Source organism: Anomaloglossus baeobatrachus, chromosome 6 (assembly GCF_048569485.1).
Source record: "Anomaloglossus baeobatrachus isolate aAnoBae1 chromosome 6, aAnoBae1.hap1, whole genome shotgun sequence".
Taxonomy (NCBI): domain Eukaryota; kingdom Metazoa; phylum Chordata; class Amphibia; order Anura; family Aromobatidae; genus Anomaloglossus; species Anomaloglossus baeobatrachus.
Window position 1 is genome coordinate 547,565,423 of NC_134358.1, and position 14,303 is coordinate 547,579,725.

General features: G+C 45.6%; 1 protein-coding gene across 2 annotated transcripts in view; it reads right to left on the reverse strand.

Annotated features, from left to right (window-relative positions):
• CDK6 (cyclin dependent kinase 6) overlaps positions 1–14,303 on the reverse strand; it is a 206,428-nt gene that overhangs the window by 25,705 nt on the left and 166,420 nt on the right. For both annotated transcript variants that reach the window (XM_075315643.1, XM_075315644.1), the window contains exon 5: positions 687–796. In XM_075315643.1, coding sequence (XP_075171758.1) covers positions 687–796 — 110 coding nt within the window. The remainder of the gene's footprint in view (positions 1–686; positions 797–14,303) is intronic.

Sequence of the window (14,303 nt, forward strand, 5' to 3'; positions counted from 1 at the left end):
ATACAGCCCAGTCACAGTCAGAGCTTCATAGGAGTACCAGGGTGGCAGTGATGGGGAGTGGGGTAATGTGTGCCCAATCGAAGGCCTGCACCGTTTAAATGCCACCTGTCAGAAATGGACAGTTACATCTACACGATTAAACAGCAGCTATGGGAGCTAGCTCCAATCACTGCTGTTAAAGGCAGGTGGCGGCTGTATTATACAGCCGACACCTGCCATGTATGCAGCGGGCTTAGCTATGCTATATATAACCGTTATCGTTATGGGCGTTAAAATTTTGGTTTGCATTGTTTATTTTTCACGCCCAAACAGATATTAAGTGTGCAAAGGCGCTGCTGCAAGCCAAGGGGCCAACTGTCAGAAGCTCAGCAAATATCCTGCTTGGGTCCCATGATATTTGCTAGATGTGCAGATTGGGTGTAATAGAGAGATGATACTTAACCCCTTCAACTTGTTAACATGGTACGAAAGAGAGATTTAGTAAAATAAAGGATATACTATTTCCGTACGTAGAGTCGGGAAGGAATTTTTTCCCCTAATGTGGCACTTACTGTCTGTCACATGGGTATTTTTGCCTTCCTCTGGATCAACATGTTAGGTTAAGTCTTGGATTGAACTCGATAGATTTAAGTCTATCTTCAACCATAAACACTATGGAACTATAAAAGGTTATAAACTAATCTTACTTTCGCCGAAACATTTCTGCAAATATACATCCAACGCTCCAAAGGTCCACCGGTGTGGCGTAGCTGGACTGGAGGAGAACTTCGGGCGCTCTGTACCATAATGTCACCACCTGAAAAGTAACAAAGAGAAGGTTATTTGGTCCATATTTTGTAGGAAACTCACAAGAGAATCCATCAAACTATACCTTCGAAGTATAGTTTGGTCATACGTAGGCCATTGGACCATATATATCACAGTATATTTTTTGTAGCTGGCCATTCTATAGGAAATCACTTTTATAAACAGGGGCAATGTCAAGCTACCACTAGGGGGCACAGGGACTCAGGTAGGAAAAAAACTCCTGAGTGTGGTTAGACAGAAGCCCACTAAAGTATGCTAACACCAGAGCAGGGATAGTTGATCAGTCAGGGTCTATGCCGGGATGTCATGTCTGTACCAAGGAGAAAACTATCCAAAGTCAAAGAACAGAGCCGAGGTCAGATACCAGGAGAGCAAGTAAGCACAGGGGAGGACGTGGGGAACACAGGACAGGACAGGACACCGGAGGACAGGGAGATATGGAGGAAAGGAAGGGTAGGAGGGATGAAGGTACGGACGGACAGGAGGGACGAAGGTACAGATGGGCAGGAGGAACGGAGATCAGGACAGGCCAGGGAAAGGGAGGTCAGATCAAGGGGATGGAGATCAGATCAGGCAAGACAGACAGAAGTCAAGTTGGGCAAGAGGAACGGAGGTCAAGACAAACAGTAACGGGTAGCAGGACACGAAATAGAGAACATCTCACAGGAACGGAGCACACAGCAGAGCCAGAAATATCACTGGCGGCGTCCCGAAGGCAGCAGCACCAAGATATGGTGGTGTGACCCCCGGAACGAAGCCAGAACAAACAGGCCCCTCCCAAGAGACCTAAACCCCGGAGGCAGGATACATGCACCGGCTTAGGAACGGCAGAACCATGCATGAATCATGACAGGCACATTCCATATTGTCTCTTGGCTTTGTGTGAAGAATGGGTATTATGGCCACATTTGGGCTCAAAGATCTCGTAGGACATATGCCTGATGTGTTTACCTAAAAGAGGTATAACTATGGCCTAAGGCAGGTTTCACACATCCACCATTCACGGTCTAAGTAACGAAAGTTTTGTCCATAGGCATGTATGAGGCTATTGAGTTTCAGGTCAAGAGTCAGTACTTGGCCCGTAAATGTCAGAGGTGTGAAGCCGAAAGCCCCCATGGAAACAAACATACAATCAAAAAAATTTCCTGTTTATATTATTAAGGTATTTTAGTTGCAGATTGTGACCTCTAATTTTCGTTTTGGCTCTTTCGTTATTTTCTCACCTTTTTCCAAGAGCCATAACTTTTTTTCTGTTGACAAAACCATCCAATTTACTGAAAAACATTGAAAAATAAAAAAAATAAGTGGGGTGGATTGCTGAAAATTTAAAAGCAATTCCACCATTTTTTTTCTTTTTGGGTTTAGTTTTTCATTGTACTGTAAAAGTGACCCAGTAAAAAAAAATAAATCTGAACTTTCTTTTGTGCCGCCCTATAACTTTTCGTAGGATAAATTAGGGCTCTTTCTTTGATCTTTCCGTGGAGGCTTATGTTTTTAGTTTTACTATTTTGAGGTCCATATGACCTTTTGATCGCTTTCCATATTTGATGACCCAAAACTTGCAATTTAGCCTTTTTGTATTTAAAGTGTTTACGACATTTACTGTATGGGTTAAGTATGTTTAACCCATTCAGTAAATCGCTCTGGAATATGGTGGTCGTATAAAAATAATAACTGCAAAAAAGGGGAAAAATTGTAGATGATGTAAAAAAAAAAACAAATCAAAGCTGCTCCTTCCAATAAAACAATATTACGAAATTAACCTAAAAGAGTAACAAATGAGCACCACTTCAAGGCCATTTAGTAAAATACATTTCTTATGAAGGAGCCGAAAAAGCCAAAGAGGTTATCGAGTCCCCTGACAAAGTCCAATGCACTTTGGTTCTCACTAAAAAAGTTTTCACCCCACTCACTATGGGAACCAAGCAAATATTTGCCGGCGTCCTCTCAAGTGAGTGGATAAGAATACACTGAAATCGTTTCCAGCGTAAGACCGGTGAGCAGCGCTCAGCAGACACATTATGGCTGATTATTCATCTTTCCTGAAGCACTTATGTAGCCAAAAAAATGCAGCTCAATCAATGTTACCTTCAAAGGTGGCGGAATTAAAGGTTTTCTCAATTTTGGACAATTCCCATCCTGTTTTCCCAAAAATACCTACCCTGAAAATAAACCCTAGTAGGATTTTTGGGGCTTTTATGAGTATACTTAAAATGTAAGCCCTTCTCCAAAAATAAGGACTAGTTACGGCTCCATAAGGAAGTGTCCAAGCAGCTAGCAAAGAGTACAGCAGGAATCGTCATTAAAAAAAGCTGCGCCCCCCCCCCCCCCCAAAAAAAAAATGGCACTCACCAGACCACAAACAAGTTGGTGAGAGCTACAGTGCAAAGCAGCTAGAACGGCGAGGGACCTGACAGCAACGCAGATCTCTGTGTGAGAGCCCATCCACCACCGGAACTTACCAACTCCAATGGTGGATGGGCTCACACACAGAGATCTGCGTTGCTGTCAGGTCCCTCGCCGTTCCAGCTGCTTTGCACTGTAGCTCTCAAAAAACAGAGCGGGTACCAGTATCACTCCGCGTGAGTGATACTGCTTCTAGTCACCAGGGGGAACCAACCACTGTAGAATGCAGGGAACCCTGACAGAGACGCAGATTTGTATGTGAGAGCCCATTCACTTGCTAACTCTTATTGTTTGGGGCTTGGTAAGTGCGATTCTTTTAGGGGGTGTCTGCTTTCTTTTGGGGGTGAACTTAGCAGTACATAGAAAATAATACATTTAAGCAGGTAATTTATACCCTTGTAAATATGGTCTGCACCCACCACTATAGGATGGGTTCTGCACCCTGAGAATAGCAGATCAAATAAGAAAATGTGCATCTGGCCCAGTAATAGGAGTAACACACAATATGCTGACGTATCAGAATGTGATGATGACTATATTTGAATCAATGTTGATTTTTTTGTTCAAGAATAAATGTGGTTCGCTGTTCATGGGAACATATAAGACAGCCCCTGAAAATAAGCCCTAGCGCATCTTTCGGAGCAAAAAATTAATAGAAGACCCTCTCTTATTTTCGGGGAAACTTGATACTTGTTAGAAAGGCCCCTTACATATGAAGGAAGTACCAAAAATAAACAGAAATAATCTCCCGGAATGCTGGGCCGTTTGTAGTTCAGACTTCTACCGCTAAGAGAATGTTCAAGGAACCCTTCTTAGTTCAGTCTGCCAGCCGACATTATTGGGGAAGGTTGCGCTTGTCTCCAGCCATTTTTGGTTTACCGAGTTCTTCTTTGTGATGGCCGATTTACACAAACAATGTGAGATTATGAAGCTTTTTTTGTTTTTTTAAAAATAATAAGCATAGGATATGGTTGTTAGTCACAAAAATTTGGTTGCAACGGCAGTCGGGGACCACAGACACAAATTGGTTAACCAGAACCGACTAGGGCAAACCGTCCACTAAGCAGGATCCCGAGGTACCCTGAAACCCTTTAACCCCTAAACAGGGATCTGGATTTACAGCAAGATCCAGGAGATCACTGCCTATGGAAAGGCTGCAGTCCAGGGATGGGGAAGTTGCTAGACCGAAGTCCAAATCAGGATGTCCGCACGGTACAGAGTCAGAAGGCAGGAGGAACGTCCAGAAAAAAGGGTGAGGTGAAAACCGAGATGTCAGGCAAGGTGCAGTATCAGCAGGCAAGAGAAACGTCAGGAAAACAGGCTGAGGTCAAAACCAAGATGTCAGGTAAGATGCAGAATTAGAAGGAAGGAGGAATGTCCAGAAGACAGGCTAATGTCAAATCCAAGATGTCAGGCAAGATGCAGAATCAGAAGGAAGGAGGAATGTCCAGAAAACAGGCTAATGTCAAATCCAAGATGTCAGGCAAGGTGCAGAATCAGAAGGCAAGAGGAATGTCCAGAAAACAGGCTAATGTCAAATCCAAGATGTCAGGCAAGGTGCAGAATCAGAAGGCAGGAGGAATGTCCAGAAAACAGGCTAATGTCAAATCCAAGATGTCAGGCAAGGTGCAGAATCAGAAGGCAGGAGGAATGTCCAGAAAACAGGCTAATGTCAAATCCAAGATGTCAGGCAAGGTGCAGAATCAGAAGGCAGGAGGAATGTCCAGAAAACAGGCTAATGTCAAATCCAAGATGTCAGGCAAGGTGCAGAATCAGAAGGCAGGAGGAATGTCCAGAAAACAGGCTAATGTCAAATCCAAAATGTCAAATCCAAGATGTCAGGCAGGGAACAGAGACATATTATTTTGATCGGTTATGCCATGTTTGGAGGATGACTGGAAAGAGGTTGACCATCAATGGACATTTCAGTTGGTTTAAAATGGAAGAACCACTTATACACTTGGGTTTTACTCATGATAACTTCCTTGTAGAAGCAGAACAACCAATTTTTCACCTATAAGGGAATAAAACTTTATAGTTGATCGTGTGAATCAGTCATCATTGAATAATTGGTTGAAAAAGTAATCACTTGAGCCAAACGCAACCTTCCCCACCAAAGTCGGCCGATGCAGTACATCTTGTAGTTGGGTATTCCGCAGCCTGACTGCTCTCATTGTAAAGAACTAATTATTAACTCCTAGTTCCCAAATATGGGTGTACAAAAAAGGGTTTTCTAAATTACACACTCCCTTTAAAGATACAGGGCCATATGGAGGAACTGGTTGACCATAGTCATAAATGAACAAATGTCCCTTAAATTGTCTCCTAATGTAATATCACTCTTTTGCTTTAAAGGGAATGTTCATTAACACCAACAAATATATCAATATTTAGAGAGATATAATTACTAAAATATGGATCACCAATAAATAAACAAATTGTATAAAAAATAACTTTTATTTATAAAAATATTTAAAAATGTATAAACAGGATGTCTTCAAGGAAGCAAACCCCTCAAAGGGTAAATATATATGAAAGATTATTATTGTTATTTTTATACTAGGAACACCACAACAAAAATGTCAAAAATCACAAAAACATCACCCCATATACAAAAGGTTATGGTAGCATCTATAAGGAAAAAATAATAATAAATAGTAACACAAGTGTGTTTATAAAGCAATTACAATGGCTCAAAAGAACCAAGAAAAGATACCAAAAGATACCTACAGGGGATCAATAAATACAATTAATGGCGTCCCACACGCTCTCCGATGCACGTTTCGCACTTGTAGCGCTTCTTCCTTGAAGATACCCTGTTTATACATTTTTAAATATTTTTATAAATAAAAGTTATTTTTTATACCATTTGTTTATTTATTGGTGATCCTTTAAAGGGAATGTGTCATAAAAAACGAACAACCCCTTTAACTTTATAACAATACTAGCTGTACTACCCGGCTTCGCCCGGGTTAATAACTGCTGTTAACAAAATAGAATGTATTAACAAAAATGTATTCTGCACACAAAAAACACAAAAAAAATAGATAGAAATATAATTATTAAATTGTTGCCTATATTAACCAATCAGAGCTCAGATTAATTAACTGTAGCAAAATAGAAGCTAAGCTGTGATTGGTTGCTATTGGCAGCCTGATAAATATCCAGGCAACAGAAAGCCCTCCCCTGACAGTATATATTAGCTCACACATACACATATAGACAGGTCATGTGACTGACAGCTGCCGGATTTCCTATGTGGTGCATTTGTTGTTCTTGTAGTTTGGCTGCTTATTAATCAGATTTTTATTTTTGAAGGATAATCCCAGACTTGTGTGTGTTTTAGGGCGATTATGTGGCGAGGTTGGTGTATGTGTGGTGAGATGTGTGCTGAGGGTGGTATATGTGTTCAAGCACGCGGTAGTGTGTGGTGCATTGTGTGTGTGTTCATATCTCCGAGTGTGGTGAGTGTCCCATGTCTGGGCCCCACCTTAGTAACTGTACGGTATATACTCTTTGGCGCCATCACTCTCATTCTTTAAGTCCCCCTTGTTCACATCTGGCAGCTGTCAATTTGCCCCCAACACTTTTCGTTTCATTTTTTCCCCATTATGTAGAGAGGGGCAAAATTGATTGGTAAATTGGAACGCGCTGGGTTAAAATTTCGTCTCACAACATAGCACCCGGCGCTGCCCGGGATAGTAACTGTCTCTCTGTTTCTCTCCCATTCTCTGTCTGTCTCCCCCTCTGTATATATCTCTCTGTCTCTCTCTCTATCTCTTTGTCTGTCTGTCTCTTTCCCTGTCTGTCTCTGACTGTCTCTGTCTCTTTCTCCGTCTGTCTCAATCTCTTTCCCTGTCTGTCTATCTATCTCTTTCCCTGTCTATCTATCTCTGTCACTTTCCCTGTCTGTCTCTTTCCCTATCTGTCTCTTTCCCTCTCTTTCCCTGTCTGTCTGTTTCCCTGTGTCTGTCTCTGTCTCTTTGTCTGTCTCTTTACCTGTCTGTGTCTGTCTCTTTACCTGTCTGTGTCTGTCTCTTAACCTGTCTCTCTCTTTCCCTCTATTTCACTGTCTGTCTCTTTCCCTGTCAGTCTGTTTCTTTGTGTGTCTGTCTCTTTGTGTCTGTCTCTTACCCTGTGTATGTCTGTTTCTTACCCTGTCTGTGTCTGCCTCTTTCCCTGTCTGTGTCTGTCTCTTTCCCTGGCTGCATTGTGACACGCCAACATTCCATATAAGGGCGTGGCTGCGCATTCTTCTGAAGTTCTGGCTGCACTCTGGCTCCCAGCTCCATTCGCTTTAATGGAGGCAGGTTTTTTGGTGAATAACTGTAAAGCGCGGGTTAAAGTTTCCCCTCAAAACATAGCCTATGACGCTCTCGGGGTCCAGAAGTGTGAGTGTGCAAAATTTTGTGGCCATAGCTGCGACGGTGCAGATACCAATACCGGACATACACACATACACACATTCAGCTTTATATATTAGATTGGAAATAATGGATACTTGTCTAAGCCTTTAGATACAACACATGATTAGCATCACTAATAATTATGTAATTTAAAGGGGAACTATCAATAAACCGTAACGATTCTGTAAGCATTGCTAAATATTCATCTTGTATTGCTACAGCTCAACTGTACAAACCAGTCACATGTTGTATAAGACTTTTCTAAATACCCTTGAATCCTTGATATGGGCCTGTCTATAAAATATTGAATGACTTAATAAATATAATTAATTTTTTGGGGTAACATGTCTTTGATGGGCAGAAACTCTAACAGTGAGCCACAGGATGCACAGTTCTGTATTACAGGTTTTTTCTGCCAAAAGCTCTTTACAGCTATATTGTACTGATCTATATATATAATTGCCTTATTCTGTCTGTCTGTCTGTCTGTCTTGCTCCAAAATTGTGTCCTTACGGTGACAACCGTCTGATTGGCCGCTGGCTCGGCCTGGCCCCACCCCCCACGGATTGGTCGCTCGCCTCGGCCTGGCCCCGCCCCCCCGCACGGATTGGCAGCTCGCCCTGGCCCTCCGCACGCATCGCCAGACATAACCTTGCGCTGCTGGGATCGTGACGGAGCCGGTGAACGCTGGTAACCATTATACACATCGGGTAACTAAGGTCCCTTAGTTACCCGATGTGTATCATAGTTACCAGTGAACACCGGCTCCCCAGCGGCCTTGCCCCGCCCCCCCCACGGATTGGTCGCTCGCCTCGGCCTGGCCCCGCCCTCCGCATGGATTGGCCGCTCGCCCCGGCCCTCCGCACGCATCGCCAGACATAACCTTGCGCTGCTGGGATCGTGACGGAGCCGGTGAACGCTGGTAACCATTATACACATCGGGTAACTAAGGTCCCTTAGTTACCCGATGTATATCATAGTTACCAGCGTACACCGGCTCCCGGTACACATGTGCAGGGAGCCGGCATTATACTCCTCTCCCCCCAGGACTACTCCTCCTATTATAGTCCTCCTATTATACTCCTCTCTGAGTATAATAGGAGAACTATTATAGCATGGGGGATGGAGCACGATGGGGAGTGCGCAGCATGGGGGATGGAGCGCGATGGGGTGCGCAGCATGGGGGATGTAGCACGATGGGGGGTGCGCAGCATGGGGGATGTAGCACGATGGGGAGTGCGCAAGGGGGATGGAGCACGATGGGGAGTGTGCAGCATGGGGGATGGAGCACGATGGGGGGTGCGCAGCATGGGGGATGGAGCACGATGGGGGGTGCGCAGCATGGGGGATGTAGCACGATGGGGAGTGCGCAGCATGGGGGATGGAGCACGATGGGGAGTGTGCAGCATGGGGGATGGAGCACGATGGGGAGTGTGCAGCATGGGGGATGGAGCACTATGGGGAGTGCGCAGCATGGGGGATGGAGCATGATGGGGGTGCGCAGCATGGGGGATGTAGCACGATGGGGGTGCGCAGCATGGGGGATGTAGCACGATGGGGGATGCGCAGCATGGGGGATGTAGCACGATGGGGAGTGCGCAGCATGGGGGATGGAGCACGATGGGGGGTGCGCAGCATGGGGGATGGAGCACGATGGGGAGTGTGCAGCATGGGGGATGGAGCACGATGGGAGGTGCGCAGCATGGGGGATGGAGCACAATGGGGGGTGAGCAGCATGGGGGATGGAGCACGATGGGGAGTGCGCAGCATGGGGGATGGAGCACGATGGGGGGTGGGCAGCATGGGGAATGGAGCACGATGGGGGGTGCGCAGCATGGGGGATGGAGCACGATGGGGGGTGCGCAGCATGGGGGATGGAGCATGATGGGGATTGCGCAGCATGGGGGATGGAGCACGATGGGGAGTGTGCAGCATGGGGGATGGAGCACGATGGGGAGTGCGCAACATGGGGGATGGAGCACGATGGGGGGTGCGCAGCATGGGGGATGGAGCACGATGGGGGGTGCGCAGCATTGGGGATGGAGCACGATGGGGGGTGCGCAGCATGGGGGATGGAGCACGATGGGGGGTGCGCAGCATGGGGGATGGAGCACGATGGGGGGTGCACACCTCACCCCAAAACACACACACACCGCCACACACGCACTGCACAACACACCACGCACACACTGGGAACCACAAACACCGCCCTACACAGACACCCAACACACAAACAGCGCGGAACACACAAATATACGCACAAGCCGCACAACACACACATTGCACAAAACATACCTCCCACCAAAACACACACACACACCCCACACCCACACAAACCGCGCAACACACACACACAGCGCTCCACAAACAACGCAACACACACAACGCAACACACAAACAACACCGCTCTCACCCCCCGCCACACCCAGACAACACCCAGAACATGTACAGCGCCCTACACAAACACTTGGTAACTACACACAACAACATCTATATATATATATATATATAACAAAAATCATACATTAACTACACAATACGTAAATTCTAGAATACCCGATGCGTAGAATCGGGCCACCTTCTAGTATATACATTTATGTATCTGTTTATACCAGTGCATTATTGATATATAAAAATAAAAAAGTTGACATTTATTAGTCATTTTCTCAGGACAAAAAAAAAAGGTACAAAAACAATTAATCTAATTGCTTTTTTAAAACCCTTTTTAAACAAACACCATAAACCAGTGAATAACATCATCATATTTGGTAGCCCTGCAATCGTAACACAATACAGCGAAAGCGTCATTTATAGTGATCAGTAAATGGCGCAAATTAAAAAAAAAAATATTTCTTCAATCAACCCATCATAAAACTTGATATAAATGTAAAACTACACCTCATTTAAAAGACCACTCCAAGGGATTTTTTTATTGCACCGCTGGAGTGGCGCTTTAAATCTAAGACCCCTACCCCTGTCTTGTATTCACCCTCCGGCATCTTCACCTCTTTTCATCGCTGCTCAAATCAGTCTCCAGTGTTTCATGGAGACGCAGGAGGTCTCAACTCAATAAAAGTCTATGATAGCCTTGTTCTGGCTCTTATAGACTTGAATTGAGTACTTGTGACGTAATGTCTGACTTCTGGCCATGCAGAAGTTGTAGTGACAACATGGCCCTTTGGTACTGGAGCAGCCCCAAAAAGGATGAAAAAAACGGAGGGTGAGTATAAGAACGGGGGCAGGGAACATACATTTAAAGCACCACTCCAGTGGATTTGTTTATTGCGCCACTAGAATGGTACTTTAAATGTAAGTCCCCCACCCTGTCTTATACTCCCCCTACAATGTCTTCATCTATCACCAACAGTCACTTTCCTACGATTTGTGACCTGCCGACAGCTCCAGTGCTTCATAGAGCACACCGGAGGTCACAAATCCATGCAAGTCTATGAGAGCCTCGTTCTGGCTCTCATAGATTTGCATTGAACGCTTGTGATGTAACTTCTGAAAACCAGCTATTCAGAAATTCCAGTTGGAAATGTTGCCTCAGGACTGCATGGGAGTCAAAAAAGGATGAAAACATCGGAGGGTGGGTGAGTATAGAAACAGGGGCAGGGAACTTCGATTTAAAGCTTTTGCCATACTTTATACTGCAGCATTATTATGTAATTGTAGTTTGTATGCTAATTACTGATGCTATGAAAACAAAATAATTGTAAATATACAGGGAAGGTCCTGGCATTCCTCTTAAAGTGACTTAAAGAGGTATCAAAAATCACGTTTACTTTTTCATTTTTTTGGTATTGAAGCTCAGTTTTGGGATAAAGCAGCTCATGTATGATCCTCTGCACACTAACCAGCTGAGTGTCTCTTTCAACCACTAGGGGGCAATCTATATACAGTTGTTTTTGCCATAATTGGAAGCCGCTGATCTTTTGGACGACTAATGGAGGCAAAAGGCAGCAGAGTGTTACACAAGTCTGTATGCCAATGGGAAAAGTGCTCTACCACTGCTGCCGGATCACACATATTACTAAAAATTGCCAAAAATTGTAATGTAGATGTAATGTAAAGAAAAAAATGCAAACAGAACTCTCCACAATGCTGCAGTGTGTTATATTTACACTCTTCATCATCAAACCCACTCAACCAATGTCCTGGTAACATGAGCACAAACACTGCACTCGTTGGGAGCTTAATGGCGAAGGAGCTCAATGCAGCCGTATATCACCAAGCACAATGCCGAGCCGTACATCACCAAGCACAATGCCGAGCTGTACATCACCAAGCACAATGCTGAGCCGTACATCACCAAGCACAATGCTGAGCCGTACATCACCAAGCACAATGCTGAGCCGTACATCACCAAGCACAATGCTGAGCCGTACATCACCAAGCACAATGCTGAGCCATACATCACCAAGCACAATGCTGAGCCGTACATCACCAAGCACAATGCTGAGCCGTACATCACCAAGCACAATGCTGAGCCATACATCACCAAGCACAATGCTGAGCCGTACATCACCAAGCACAATGCCGAGCCGTACATCACCAAGCACAATGCTGAGCCGTACATCACTAAGCACAATGCCGAGCCGTACATCACCAAGCACAATGCTGAGCCGTACATCACCAAGCACAATGCTGAGCCGTACATCACCAAGCACAATGCCGAGCCGTACATCACCAAGCACAATGCCGAGCCGTACGTGACCAAGCACAATGCCGAGCCGTACATCACCAAGCACAATGCCGAGCCGTACATCACCAAGCACAATGCCGAGCCATACATCACCAAGCACAATGCCGAGCCACACATCACCAAGCACAATGCTGAGCCGTACATCACCAAGCACAATGCCGAGCCGTACGTGACCAAGCACAATGCCGAGCCGTACATCACCAAGCACAATGCCGAGCCGTACATCACCAAGCACAATGCCGAGCCATACATCACCAAGCACAATGCCGAGCCGCACATCACCAAGCACAATGCTGAGCCGTACATCCCCAAGCACAATGCCGAGCCGCACATCACCAAGCACAATGCTGAGCCGTACATCGCCAAGCACAATGCCGAGCTGTACATCGCCAAGCACAATGCCGAGCCGCACATCGCCAAGCACAATGCCGAGCCGCACATCACCAAGCACAATGCTGAGCCGTACGTGACCAAGCACAATGCCGAGCCGTACATCACCAAGCACAATGCCGAGTGTCGGGTAGAGCGATGTAAAGTCACCACCACTGGACTCTGGAGGAGACGTGTTCTGTGCAGGGACAGATCACACTGCTTTATCTGCGTCTGATGGAGGAGTCTGGGTTTGGTGATTCCAGGAGAACATTACCCGCCTGACTGCATTGTGCCTGCTGTACAGGTTGGTGCAAGAGGGATAATGCTCTGGGCTGGTATCAGGGGTCGTCCTCGGCCCCTTAGTTCCAGCGAAGGGAAATCTTAATGCTTCAGCAGAAGACATTGTGGACAATTGTAGCTTTGTGGAAAGAAGACCCTTTTATGTTCCCCGTGACTACGCCCAATGCAAAATGTCCATATAGACATGGAGGGGGGAGTTTGGTGGAAAGAACATGACTGTACCTCATCCCTGTGCAATATCTAGACCCGAGACTGTGTTCCCGGCCTCTCCTGCAACATCAGGGTCACCACACAATGCTCTTCTGGATGAAGGAGCAAAAAAGTCCAACAGATGCTTCCAAAATCTTGTTGAAATCCTTCTTAGAAGGACGGAAGCGATTATATCTGCAGAGAGGCCGGCTCCATATTAAAAGGTTGTCAACTACTCGGAGAACACCTTCTAAAGGACCATATTCTGCCACATAAATAAAAACAGCCTGCACTCAGCTTGGTTTCCAGTGACATTGGGTCTCCCTGCACTTGTGTGACGATGCTATGTGACGTCAGCCCTGTCACCATACAGCGGCCGCTTTACTCTCAATTTCTTCATATGTATATGACATCCTGAGGAAATCAGAGAGCAGCAGATCTCTCTTCTTCAGGAGGTCCGCTAAGTCTGAAGGAAGTGAGACTGATTGGCTGCAGGGCTGACGGGGCACAACATTGTCACGCAAGTGCATGGGTACCTGGTGCTTACGATGCTGGATCGGCACCGGCACTGGAGACGAGTACAGGCTGTTTTTATTTTACACTAGCTGTAGTACTCGGGTGTTGCCCGGGATAGTAACTGTCTCTCTTTGAGTTTCTGTCTGTCTCTGTGTGTTTGTCTGTGTCTGTCTGTATCAGTCTCTCTGTCTCTCTCTATATCTGTGTCTATCTCTGTCTGTCTGTCTCTATCTGTCAGTGTCTTTCCCCGTCTGTCTAGTTCCAGGTCTGTCTCGTATCAGGTCTGTCTCTTTCCCTGTCTGTCTCTTTCCTTGTCTGTCTCTTTCCTTGTCTGTCTCTTTCCTTGTCTGTCTCTTTCCTTGTCTCTGTCTCTTTCCTTGTCTCTGTCTCTTTCCTTGTCTCTGTCTCTTTCCTTGTCACTGTCTCTTTCCTTGTCACTGTCTCTTTCCTTGTCACTGTCTCTTTCCTTGTCACTGTCTCTTTCCTTGTCTCTGTCTCTTTCCTTGTCTCTGTCTCTTTCCTTGTCTCTGTCTCTTTCCTTGTCTCTGTCTCTTTCCTTGTCTCTGTCTCTTTCCTTGTCTCTGTCTCTTTCCTTGTCTCTG